The 12796-nt window shown below is 41.4% G+C and overlaps 3 protein-coding genes across 7 annotated transcripts in view; 1 reads left to right on the forward strand and 2 right to left on the reverse strand.

Moving 5' to 3' along the window:
• The window catches only part of LOC110859381 (nesprin-1), a 59195-nt gene extending 55330 nt beyond the window's left edge, over positions 1-3865 (reverse strand). For 4 of the 5 annotated variants that reach the window (XM_035859325.1, XM_035859326.1, XM_035859328.1 and 1 more), the window contains exons 1-3: positions 3166-3487; positions 2863-3088; positions 2475-2733 (exon numbers count right to left, since the gene is read on the reverse strand). In XM_035859325.1, the coding sequence (XP_035715218.1) occupies positions 2475-2733; positions 2863-3088; positions 3166-3332 (652 nt within the window). In that variant the 5' untranslated portion in view covers positions 3333-3487. Of the gene's footprint in view, positions 1-2474; positions 2734-2862; positions 3089-3165 lie in introns of all 5 variants that reach the window. The other variant, XM_035859329.1, reaches the window with a different exon arrangement.
• Positions 3866-4177: 312 nt separating this feature from the next.
• Positions 4178-5576, forward strand: LOC110859182. The gene is made up of 4 exons (XM_022108057.2): positions 4178-4739; positions 4846-4924; positions 5009-5103; positions 5194-5576. Exons 1-4 carry the CDS (start codon positions 4660-4662, stop codon positions 5399-5401), a joined length of 462 nt encoding a protein of 153 aa, XP_021963749.1. The 5' UTR covers positions 4178-4659; the 3' UTR covers positions 5402-5576.
• Positions 5484-12720, reverse strand: LOC110859179 (ninein). The gene is made up of 16 exons (XM_022108053.2): positions 11714-12720; positions 11507-11626; positions 11125-11415; positions 10967-11049; positions 10781-10874; positions 10470-10679; positions 10249-10365; positions 9800-10166; positions 9563-9648; positions 9072-9362; positions 8893-9005; positions 8262-8595; positions 8063-8165; positions 7190-7728; positions 6844-7069; positions 5484-6765 (listed from the first exon to the last, which is right to left on the reverse strand). Exons 1-16 carry the CDS (start codon positions 11843-11845, stop codon positions 6443-6445), a joined length of 3429 nt encoding a protein of 1142 aa, XP_021963745.2. The 5' UTR covers positions 11846-12720; the 3' UTR covers positions 5484-6442.
• Between the last annotated feature and the right edge of the window lie 76 nt (positions 12721-12796).

The following is a 12796-nucleotide window of genomic DNA, read 5'->3' on the forward strand; positions in this document are numbered from 1 at the left end:
CTTTTTGCTCGTCTCCCCAACTCTATAACTCTTCTACGGATCAGATATTATTATTATAAGTGTGTACGAGGTACTCGGTTATATAAGCGTCATTATTACACGGACCTCCACATACTCTAAGTAACGCTAATCCTAGAATGCAAATTGTGTACTCAAGAATGCATTCACAACAACAGTCTCGCCTTCCCTATGTGCACTGATTGTTAGACTTTTATTAATTTCTGTTGCTGCTGCATTCTGCATGCATGGACTTATGTAAAACTACTCTGGAAGATGTTTATGACCTGGCTGCCTACCTCCCTGCTTATGTAACCAAACTCCGTACTACCTAAAACCTAAACATTGGCAGGTGGGCGGATTTGGACTGATTGCAATCAAGTGGATAATTTTCATGTCCATGGTTTATGGTTAAATATTAATTAGAGCATTATGCAAATGAGCATTTTCTCATAAAAAAACTGGATACCAAATAATACCATGAACTGGTCCACTAGATCCTTTCAATTGATGATGCTTCTTGGAAAACATGGGTAATCAAATCACTATTGGAGCCCAACCACTTTATTGGATTTGGTTCTTAAATCCTGCTCAATGATATGCATGTCGTTTCATTTGCATAAAATAACAAATACTAATCCTCTTGCTAACATATGTATGTAGTTCAGTTCATGCCGGTGTCATTCATGATGTGAACATGCAACTTGATCCATCAATTCAATGGCATCTAAATAATTGGACAATTATCAAACCGTAATGTGAGAAGCGTTATGCTGCAATTTAACATTTTTGTTCGCACATATTCTCTGAGCCAGGTCTGCCTGTCCTGACCTAGCTCAACATTTTCTATACGGGACATGCGATAGTGGTGTTACAACTATCCCTGCTACATTATTACCACATGTAATACCGGCATTTGCATGAGGGAGGATTAAAGGATAAAGAGATAAAGACCTGGTGGCTGAACTTGTGCGATTATTATTCTTCGAGCTATATAATTATAGTCATTACACTCTTCAGGCAACAACCGTCAGCAAGATAAAGAAGTTTAGGGGGAAGCCAAGTGATGACAGTTCGGCATGGAATATTTTAAACATTGAGATGCAAGCAAGGTTAACCGGTGAAATATTTTATAAACGTTTTCATATGCATCGTTTGGTACAAAATTCGACATTTGGACCGTTTTCTACGGCATGAGAGGTCACTCGACTGGAGGATGATTCACTAAGCGTGCTCCTAATCGGAGCCTCCGATTATCCCCAATTTCGAACTCACACTGAATGGGATAAGGCTGAAAAATGTCCAGTAGCCTCATTGTTTGCCATGCAATCGTAAAATGTCAAGTTTATTCTGTGACTAAATATGTACACATTCGGCCGTGTTCTGGAGGAAACAATGAAATTGCGTCCATCAAGTAGGGCTAACTTTGTAATACGACCCGGTCCCGATCCGAAATTCAGTAAAAAGTAGTCTAATAGGTCAAATTTGCGTAATTACCTTGTGAGGAAGATTGGATAAAATCGAGTATAAAATGTATTTTACCACAAAGTAGGCTGCAATCAAACTTTTGGACTAAAATTCACAATTTTTTGCGTCTTATTGTTCCTTTCACGAGATCAAATAATGGTGGTACCATTATGGTACTACTATTCGTCATATCAGTTCTGACTATGCTTCACGTCACCAACGAGTTCAAAATCGTAGGAAAACAATGCACAATAGCATTCGCACATTTTATTCTCAACTAGAATTTATTTGCCTTTCCGTTTCGTCCACAAACTCGTGTTTACAAACATTGAGAGCTCATGCACTTTTTATATAATACGTGTTTACTCAATTCGCCAATGCGCGAGTGGAATTTTCATTATGCAAAAATACTATATGTACAAGGTGATTGGCAATTTCGTCTGCAATTAATTTCCTCTGGTACTCGGCTAATTGCTTAAACACTGCTCGGAGAGAGATCAGCTTATTTTCTGATCAGCAGTAGTCAGTCGAAAACAGAATTCAGCTGAGGATCGAGTCGGTGGTTGTTGTGTCGGTGGTTCCCAAGCCACGCTGATGCTACACTACTTTTGCACAAACGAGGTCAGATTTCGCAAACAAGAGCACGAGGCAGCACCAAACTGCAAGCATAGACCGACTGCTCTGTGTAATAATAAGATGATATCGACCCATGATTGGACTTGGAGTAGCTAAAAAACACCAAACCATGGTTTGCATGCGAGAGAGACAAAGGATTTCCACCATCGCCGAAACAGCTGCTCGTAGTCGGGTTTAATTTTAAAGTTGTATTTATAAATTTTATGCAAAACATTTCGAACGTGTGAGGCAAGGGTGCAGAATTTTTCAAACTCCTCCAATCTTAGTTAAGGTAAGTAACGTCATATTATTTGTAGTGTATTAAAGGAAAATTACTTAGTCGCAAGTTAGTTGGCTAAAACCAAAGCGAAAAAAAAGTGTTGCATAGTAGTTACCCTGAAGATGTTGAATTGTCGCCTGGTACTCGGCTAGTCTTTCGTCCACGTAATCTTGTGACTGGGCCGCAATGATATCTGCAGTAGAAGGCCCATCGTCGACGCTTTCCTGGGGAATCGACATGGCGTGGTGTCGCCGAATCGAGTCGGGATCCATGCCACTTGGATAGACAAACTCCATGTCGAACGAAGGTTGGAGTTGGATGAGTTCTGGGCTGAAAGGTGGTGGGGGCGGTGCTGGGTGACCAGGAGCCGGACTCTGGCGAATGTCCAGAATAATGTAATTAATAAGTAATAATATGTACTAACTACACTCACTCATCAATTACAAATTGTAATTTACAATAACAAGAGAGCTGTGCCCAATGATATTATTGACTAAGCTCACCTGCATGAGTGGCCTGAAGACAGGTCTTGGCGGAGGTGTGCCGTGTCCAGCGAAGGGATGGTGTCGCGGTGGTGGCGTGCCTGGTCCCGGGCTTGGTGTCCATCTCAGTGGTGGTTGCATTTGTATCATGCCCTGTGGGGGTGCTGGAGGGCTGAAGGGCGATGTGCAACTGGGTCGACCAAATGGCGAACTTTGACCCTGACCTTGACCACCACCAACCATGGGCCTGTCAGGATTCAACGCAGTTGGTTATAGTTATAGTTGAAGCAATTTCTAAAATACCAATGGAGAAAGCGTACTCACCGGATGAGGAAGGGTGGTGGGGACTGGGTCATTCTAAGCGGTACTGGGGACGCCCATCCAGGTGGGCGTGGTGGCGGTGGGCCTCGAAAAGGAGAAGGCGATTGCGGTCGGCTGCTATTATTTCCGCCACCGCTGCCCGGTGGCCATCTACCCCCATGGCCCGACATTCCACCCTGCACTAATTGTCGCACAGTTCACTCACCTCCGCTGATAAATCTGCCTATTATTATTGCAGCTAGAATCGAGTTCGAGTGCACCACTTTTATCTTTTTATGAAATCTGCGTTATATGTATAATCTCACTACTGTTGTTGTATCACTTGTGACGAGGGAGGAGAACATCACTAATTTTCCAATCGCACTAATCATCCCCTCGTTATATGAGCATTATGGGATTAATCAAGGAGCGAGTTGACTTGTGGGGCAGGCATGTCACCAGAGTTCGTAATAGCTGTCTTTCACAAACAAGTTGTGGAGGATGATATGAATGGGGGGAGTGGAAGGCGACCTTCTTTTTTATGTGTGGTCCTATTTGGTGGCGTTCTGGCTTAGTTTCGTTTCAATTGGCAGTGCAGAGTGTTAGCAATAATTCACACAGCCTTCCTCTCCTTGCACAGCGGCCTAGAAGTGGAGGAAATCGGATCTCGTTTGCTCCAACTTCTTATCACCTCCTTTTTCATGACGACGATGATGATGATGATATTCGAAGATGAGAAGCAATCAAGTAAACGGAGTAGAGAAGAAAGTGCCGAATGTTTTTTGCGGATGATGCGGATATGTAGATATGTGTACAAGACAAGACGGGAGATTAGGCCATCACTTGAATTTGAACCGGTCGTTGTTGGGTCCATCCACCTCACGACGTTATCTGCTAAGGTCTGTGTTCCCAGCTCTCCTTTGTGGAGCTATGAGGACCATGGTTGCTCCCACCCCACGTTTATTTTCACTCCCTCTTCTTCATTCTTGGGCCGGCAGACGGCCTAAAATTAGAATTGGCAGTTGTGACTAGGCATATGTAAATACATACGTTGTGCTTGTGGATATCCGATTGGGTTGGTGCAGCTATGTAGCCTGTCCTACCGTGGACGTGTTATCAGATGAGAGGATATGCGATGAGGTGATTTCAGTGCAGTGATGGTTATAGCTTTTTCGTCCTCCTCATGGCGTGTTGCGGTTTGGTTAGCTCACGGTTGGTAAGCTCTTGCTCTTGGTTATGGAAATTCTCGACCCGACTGCAGTCGACTCTCTTATCCTAATACTGAATACATAAAGTTACTTAAGTAGTTTTTGTGTCACTGTTGGTAAACGTGGATTATTAACTAAAGTCATCAAAAAGGAGTCGGTGGGTGGAATATGGAAAACAACCAACCCAACTCGAGGCGAGGATAAAATAACCTTTCAGAAATCGGGCAGCAAACTGGGAGAGCCGGCGAATAGTGACATCCAGATTTGTTTGTGTTGTTTTTAAAGATAAAAACGAAACGATGAGGTTTAAATGACCCGTTCCGCATGCATTCATCATGCTCCACTAACGAACGCTGTGATTGCTGCAACTGTCATATGGAATGAAAGTTTGTATGGCTTTCGAACCTTTTATTTTATTTGACTAAAAACTGATGTTCCTTCTTTTCCCACCGTCTTGTTGGTGTGACATAATGTGATCTGTTTTATTACTCCGCAGTTGGAGCGGGGGGCTGAGTGGATACACGACACAAATGGAGGGGGACGCCATTTCAACAAAGAGATCCGTCATGTCTGAGGTATGCATGACTAATATTACGAAATTATTACTTTGAGCTTCCTTTTTAGATATTGCTACTTACTGTTCATGGAATTGATTGCAGTTGGACAGGACAGGGCAGCTTATCAACTCGTACTTTTTCAGACTAGAGGGACTGGAACGTAGTCTCAAGTACAAACCCATGACTAATGCTGAGAGGTAACTCCACAATATGATGTGTTTTTTGGGATTTGATTACAAAATAAAATGACCACCCTCGGAAATATTTATTTGTAATTTAATGCGCAGGGAGGCCGCAGAGAAAGACGTAGCGGAATTGAAGAAAATTCTCCTACGGGAGGAGAACCGGCTCCAGTCACTTCGGAAAAATAACAGAAGCTCGGCAGTGGTTGCCGTCGTCCTCATCTTTGCTTCCTTCCTAATCTTTGGCCTATACAAAATGTATACTAACATTCCCAAAGAAGGTTCCGGCGCACCCACGCGGTTAGAATGGTGACTCTAATCCTAAGTGAGACTATAGTATTACCAATGCCAAGTTATCGTATGCATTATAAAACTTCCGTCCAATTCCACATTTCTTACTTTTATAGAAGTTTTATTTTTTTATCATTTTGTTCGTCTCGATGAACGAGATATGTACGAGGTAAAATAAAACGTGGTAATTGCTCAAATTGTCTGACAATTTCTTAATATTACTAGAATAATTCGAGTAAGGCTGACTTTGTGGATGGATTAGTTGATCATTGTTCACAAGCTGTGTCGCGTCATTATCATCTAAATACAATATAATAATATAATTTTAGGCAAATATTTCATCTCTTTCTTAGCACAATATTATCTAAGAATGAGTCTTGTTAGAACTTATAACAAATCAGGCACATCGTTTTCATGCAGGGCACAATAAATATTCTTCTTATGTACACGTGTAGTAAATATATCGTTGCATATAGTTGCACATGAGAAAATGACGGATTCTGTATTAGTATGTGGAAATGCAGTCACAAAATAACCCTGGTTATTCATATTTTATGATTATATTATGATATGGCTTATGGTGTCTATTTCTACTTTTTAGCCTACAGACAGTACATGACACGAAATTCTTTGTTCTGGTTGCATACTTGAGACATTTATCAAAAGAGTTCCGTAGGATCAGTGCTTGGAATTTGCTAAATACAATGATATGTAACAACATTGTGTGACCTCGAAATTGGTCCAACAGTGGTAATGTATTTGAAATGTGAGGTTTGGTAGTGGTACTATCTAGTTATTAGTGGTTGGTAACTGTACGTTTCTCGACTTGTGTCTAATCTACTACCTGGTTCTCAAGTTATCACAATCGTTACTTTTTCATATATTCGTCGATATATATTTAATACTTAACTAAACAAAAAACAAGGGTTCTAGAGTAGGCAGACTGCTTCCTTCTCGAAAGAAGAAGAATAGTCTTCAAGAGGGTCGCACAACAATAAACTAATTTAAATTAGTCACTAATTAATCGCTGCTAGAATCATAAATAGTTGTGGATTTAACTAGTCTACATAGTGAAATTGGGCTGATGGTTAAAGGGGAGGCTACGTGGGGAGTGGTTGTCTGGTTTAGGAGGCTGAAGTTGCTGATTTTGAAGGCTCATGTGGTATTTCAGCAGATTTTCCAATTGGAGGACGCGTTGTTCAGTTGAGTTCAGCGCCGTTCTGAGCTTTCCATTTTCCACCCAGAGATTCTTCATGACCAGCTCGGACTGGGCTAGCTTACTCCCCTGTTCCTTGTACTGGGTGGCTTGTTGACACAGCAGATCCTGGTTAGCTTGCATCATGTGGGACCAATGGGCTGCCTCAGTGTCTCGTTGATATCGCATTTCTTGAGGGAACAGGATAAAACTATAGTTAGTTACATACTACATACGTAATAAGAAGACGCAGATAATTTTTTTTGTACCCGTAATCACTTTGTCCGTCTCAATCTCTTTAATTTTCAGTGCCCTCTGAAGCGCGTGACACTGATTCTCCCGTTGTCTTAAACGAGCCCGGAGAGCCTGCAGCCAGCCAAGCTCCACGTGACACCATGCCTTGCGACCATTGATCCCATTTTGGGTGTGTGGGGTCCAAGGGTCGCTAAAGACTGGGTGTTGCTGGTATGATTGGGATGATGGATTGTTCCAGACCTGGGAAAAATGAGAGAAACATGTAAATAATGCATCAAGTGATATTGTCCTCCACCTCACAGGAATATATATGTACTTGTGGACAGTAGAAAAATAAATAGTCATGATCAGTACACTCACATGGGTAGAGAATGGTAGATTCTGTTGAGTGGGGTATTGTTCCCCTCCTCCTTCTCCAACAGGGACAGGAATGAATGGGAGACTCGCGCTTTTGCTGTTGCCCATAGCCTCCTCTTTATGAGCATGTCGCTGCGGCCAAATTTGAAATGGGCTGAGTTTGTCCTTATTCTCCTCTCCCTGTACCTCCTCCTTCTTCGTTTGGTTCTGAAGTAATCCCAATAGATTCGTCCCATTGAGATCCACTGCCTCCTGCGAGTTGTTGTTGTTATTGTTACTATTCCACATTTGGGCCGGAAGTGACTGTGGCGGTTGTGGGGAGGACGACATAATGTTGCTAGCACTCGAATAGTTCTTGGTCTCTATTCGTGGAGAACAGCTTCTCCTTGTCTTGTCCCTCATCTTAGCCTTCTTCTCTCTCTCCTCCAGTTGAGATATCTGAGTACGGAATTGATCCTCTTGGTGTTTCAATTGGAACTCGAGCTGTCTCACGCGATCACGAAGCATGTCCAAAAGACCAGAAGAGTCCAATGTGCTTCTTTCTGAAAGAACCCAAGCAAATTGTTGTTAAATTTTTTAAAGTTGTCATTTATGTATTGTGTGTTAAAGTAGTTCCTACAACCGCCGATCTAGAAAAATAGGAATACGGAAAGAAACTACAGGAGGATGAAATGAGAAAAGGGATGAAACATTACGTCCCAAAGCGAAACTACAGATTTGCTGATAACAACGTTCATACTGTTTTTTGGGGGAGGGATGGTTTGATGAATGGAGTTTTTGTTTGTGTTTGTGATTAGTACTCTAAGGAGGAGTGGTGATCATGATACTGTGGTGAGAGTGAGTGGAACTTATCAAGAGAGACTGCAGCACAACAACCTTCTTCAGCCAAGGAGCTCAGACGATTCTCATACTCGTGACACTTTTTAGTCAAGACGGACACTTGCTGTTCCAATCGACTGCATTCCTCCATGGCACGACTCTGTCCACAATCAAGCAATACATTAATATACATTAATCAAGTTCGTGAAAAAGCCGAGCTTGAAACATAATATGCCACCATTAAAATTTGACTCACCTCCCATTGGCGCTGATAGTTGGAAATTATCGAGTCCTGTTCCACTTTCAGCGACCTCAACTCTCTCCGCAGGCCTTCGCATTCATCTTCCAGCTCTGTTACCTGCTGCTCCAAATTCGCCCTCTCCTCAATGGGAGGCAGACGCATGGGCTGGTAGTTTGAGATGGAGGAACTGTTTATGAAAGTTTCCTCGTACTCTTTGATTTTGGTGAGAAGGTCCTGAAATTTTTCGTCCATGGCGGACTTGTCACTTTCGTAAATCTCGCGAGCTTCCGTCAGTTTGTCGTGCCAGTAATCCTCACACTTTTCGTACTCTTCCCTCAACAGGTCCAGGCTATGTGAGGAAAAAATGGCATCATTCAGACATTGCAAATATAATACTCTCAAAATCATCGGAGCCTTTATTCCGTACACTCCCCTCCCCACTTTCTTGAAGCGCAGCTTACTTCTCCATTTGCCAAAAAAAATATATACCAGCTCCATCTTTACGATTATCTGACTTTAAAAATCTTAGTATGTAGTAACTCTCTGTGAACTTGGACTCCCATTTTATATTCTGTTTATGACGGAGATATAATCTTCCGTATGTCGTGATTATTTAAAGTTAGCATTTTTTATGCATTTCACTTACCTCAATTCCAAGTCAGTGCACGTGTCCCGCAGGTCACGACGCTCCTTATCCATGATGATAGCGTCACTCTCGAGTTGTGCTATTCTGGAGGTGAGTTGGGCCAGTCCTCCGTCCTGAAGAATGACAGTAAATTATATATGTAAATTATATATGCATAATGCAGAAGACGGATAACAAACCTTGGTCATATCTTCCATGTCCACGTCATCCTTAGAATGATCATCGGTATTCATCGTTTGTGTTGCAACTTCGACAGCCTCCCTACCAAATTTTTCACTACTTGCCGAATTGTCAATTTCATGCTTCAAAGAGTGGAACTTTTTATTCTCCACGAGTATAGTGCTGTCAATCTTGCGCTGAACAGTCTCCAGCTCTCGTTCTAACGTCGTGTTGCTGCCGTAATCGTCTGGAGGCATGATAGATGTGACTGGAGAGTCGGTGGACGTTTCACCCAGACAGGCCGACAAATTCTGTTGGATATACAGACGAACACAGATGATAACAAATTAATAACAAATTATACGACCCAATTCGATAAAACGAAACAACGCAGAAAATCAGAGTGTGTGTGGAAGCCAGGCAAATAAACAATATAACCTAGCGAAATTCAGATTCCACTCACAGTCGTAAAAGTGAAAGTAAAGGCGTATTAGATACGTATGCAACTTACGATGGCACGAAGTGCTGGAAAATTGCCAGAATCTGGTTCACTGGCACCACAAGAGTTGGCTAGCGATGTCTCCAACTCTTCCACTTCTGCAGAGAGAGAGCGATGAAACACAAATTTTAGTTTTTCGTTATTATTAGTCGAGTGGTATGGATGATGAAATTGGATCGGGTAAAAGGTCGATTATGTAACACATTGTGTATTTATACTCCGAGTCAGGAGAACATAAAGTTCGCTCACCATCAGACGATAACATTGTGACATCTCCACAACCCGGACCGAGGTGGAGGTGAAATTTGCCCATTTTTTTCTCAAGTGGATATTCATTGTCCGTATCATCCAGTCCGCCACCACCTCCTCGATCATCAACTTCAAGAGATAATGATTTACTTCCGCTCGCACTGGCCGAACCCTTCCTTCTCTTGTTCGTAGAGCGTGCTTTCTCGTGAAATGCCTTCAAGGTCTTCACTTTCTCTCGCATGGTCTCAACGTGGGCGGATAATTCATCATTCTGATCGCGTAGTAGAGTCACCTCCTCGTGGGCCTCGCGTAGTTTGGCCTCATTGATGGCTGTTGTTTCTGAACTACGCCGTTCAATCTCGAGTAACTGGAAAATAAGGGAGACGAAGAACATTAATGAAAGTAGAATACTATTGAGCGTCAGAAATTATTTCCGTGTATGTACTAACCTTATTTTCCAGGTCGACATATCTAGAAATGTCCGCCTCCAAATTCGTTTTTGCCTTGTTCAAGTTTCGAATCTCTTTATTTAGAGTTTGAAGTTCTCTTTCCAGAGCAGAATTCTCCTGGTCAAAAAATGAATTATTTTACAGTTAGTTCATTTAATTAATACTTATAGAAATCAATTAATACGAATAACAATAATTGTTATTACTATTAGGATTCTTACATTGTTTAGTTTTGTAATATGGCCTTTTAACTTTGAGTCGTCCCCTGCCAATGATTTGAGCTGTGACTCGGCAAGATAAAGAGCTTGTTGCAAGGACTCCTTTTCACTGCCAAACTTTACTTGTAACTCGTGCAACTGTTCGGCATATTTGGCTTCCATTTTCTGCAGAAGGATCTGACCGTTCTTCTCCAGACGGGCATTTTGTTCGTCCTGCAAATTTATAATCTTACCATTATTTAAAATATTATTTAAAATAATATGTTATAATGTATAATATAACACTAAAATATGTGCCCTAAAATAACTCTTACCACTTCCTGTGCGAGCAAAGATGATCGTTGGTGCGCTTCGAATATATCGGAACGCAACTTGTCACGCTCACCTTCCATGCTCTCACAGATGGATCTGATCAGGAAATCATAAATTAACTTTTTAAAATCACTATTTCTTTACACACAATAATAATGTCTTTACACATAATATAAGGATTTTCTCACCGTAAATATTGCGTTTCCGTCTTGTAGGTGAGCAAAGCTGTTTGAATGACTGGTGACAATGCATCTTTGGCGCTGTCGGTTTCCTGTAGAAAATTATCAGAATTGCAGTCATAGTCGATACTAAATTTAGATACGAGTCAATTGGACAAGGTAACAACCTCTTCCAGTGCTTTCGTGAGGTCGTAGACATTGATGGAGCAGGTTTTAGAGGAGACAGGAAATCCGAGGTCTTTCAATATCGACAAACCCTCGGTTGGTCCTATTCCCCACTGTGACCACATGTCAAGCACCAAACCACTTGTCGTGAAACCAGAACAGTTGGGGTCCAAAATTGAAAAAGAGGCTCTATCACCGTTCGCTATGGACACATTGGATGAAAAATCTACTGGACGCGATGATGACGAAGGCCCGCCGTTGCCCGTGGTCGCGGTGGTGGAATCATTGGGTTTCTAACAAGGACAATGTTTATTTAATCAACAAGATTATTTCTCCACATAGTATGTTTCAACTGTTTTATAATTTTAAATCATACATACACACCTTATGCTTTTCCGGGGACGCAGGATTCTTGGGCATACCTCTCAGCATTTGACTCAGCTCATCCAGACAGACACGACCGTCTTTGTCCGTATCCAAAGTTTCAAACAGTTCCTTCAACATCTAATGAAGACATCAAATAGTGAAGAACTCAAAGAGCTTATTTATATAATAAAGCTACCACTTAATTAATAATCTTTATTGTTTAACCTCTTCTGGTGCCTGAAGTCCAATGCAGTTGCACACAATGGCCAATTCCTTTTCGTCCAGGTAGCCATCATTCGCGAGTCCAAGACGTTGACAAAATTCGACCAGTTGGTCGGGCTCAAATTCTTCACCCATTTTTACTCGATCTGCACCTTGTTCAAATTGAAAATAATCTCTCGATTGAGTTTTAATGAGGATTTCACTTTTACTCCTGCAATCATCTAACTGGTATAACGATTAGGAAGCTAATTGAACATATCCTAATAACATCGAATGAATCACTCTTAAAAATACTTGTATCTTCGGATAAGGCTGTAGTGTGTAGTGTAGTATTTGTTGCAATTTGATAAGGACAATGTATGTATGGACGGTAAAGAGTTGCACTAACTTTTAAGTTATATGTATATACTATATATATAGTTTAATTATTTGACTGAGTGGTGGCTATTGACTTTAGTTATTATAATTTATAATCGTGCTTTGACGTGGCCACTGTTGCTTGTTGTACACAAATTGCGAATGGTGAAGGCTGCCTTCAGAAGGCAACTATTATGAGTTATGTCGGTAGTCGGTCAATTAAGTGGATGATGCTTCTATATACATGCTGTTTGTGGAAATAAGGAGTGACCTTCAGCAGCTTTGCAGTAGCAGGGTCACTTTGAAATAACAGTAGATTATTGCGCCCACACTATACAACAAACTCTCTCGGTAGAAAGATGGTAAACTCCCCAAACATGACGAGCAAGAGCATTGTTATTCTTTCTCACATTCGTTCTACTACACATTTCTACCCTAATTATTTCTATGTATGTTGCATTTTAACTTATACTATCACTCTCTCGCATGTAGTAGTAAGCATGTTGGTCGAATGAAGGTTAATAATATGACTGACTGAAGGCAATACGGACTGGTTTGGTTTAATAGATGCAACCAACTGACTGGCTTTTTTATGATAAAGTACGCAGCAGTATTATAAAGGTGATCCGTCGTCAAATGGTTGGTGGTGGCACGTTGTTGTTGGTGTGCTTGTTACCATTGGGCATAGGGAACGACAACAAATGGTTGTCAAGAAGTTGGATGCAGGTG

This window comes from Folsomia candida, unplaced genomic scaffold (genome assembly GCF_002217175.1).
Source record: "Folsomia candida strain VU population unplaced genomic scaffold, ASM221717v1 Fcan01_Sc025, whole genome shotgun sequence".
In the NCBI taxonomy this organism is placed as follows: domain Eukaryota; kingdom Metazoa; phylum Arthropoda; class Collembola; order Entomobryomorpha; family Isotomidae; genus Folsomia; species Folsomia candida.

Coding starts and splice junctions, on each gene's coding strand:
- LOC110859182 (XM_022108057.2), top strand. CDS start 4,660: ATGACCCGTTCCGCATGCATTCATCATGCTCCACTAACGAACGCTGTG. Junction 4,740..4,845: donor GTCATATGGAATGAAAGTTT/GTATGGCTTTCG, acceptor ATTACTCCGCAG/TTGGAGCGGGGGGCTGAGTG. Junction 5,104..5,193: donor CCCATGACTAATGCTGAGAG/GTAACTCCACAA, acceptor TTTAATGCGCAG/GGAGGCCGCAGAGAAAGACG.
- LOC110859179 (XM_022108053.2), bottom strand. CDS start 11,845: ATGGGTGAAGAATTTGAGCCCGACCAACTGGTCGAATTTTGTCAACGT. Junction 11,627..11,713: donor GACTTCAGGCACCAGAAGAG/GTTAAACAATAA, acceptor TGTCTTCATTAG/ATGTTGAAGGAACTGTTTGA. Junction 7,729..8,062: donor GAGCTCCTTGGCTGAAGAAG/GTTGTTGTGCTG, acceptor GGGTTCTTTCAG/AAAGAAGCACATTGGACTCT.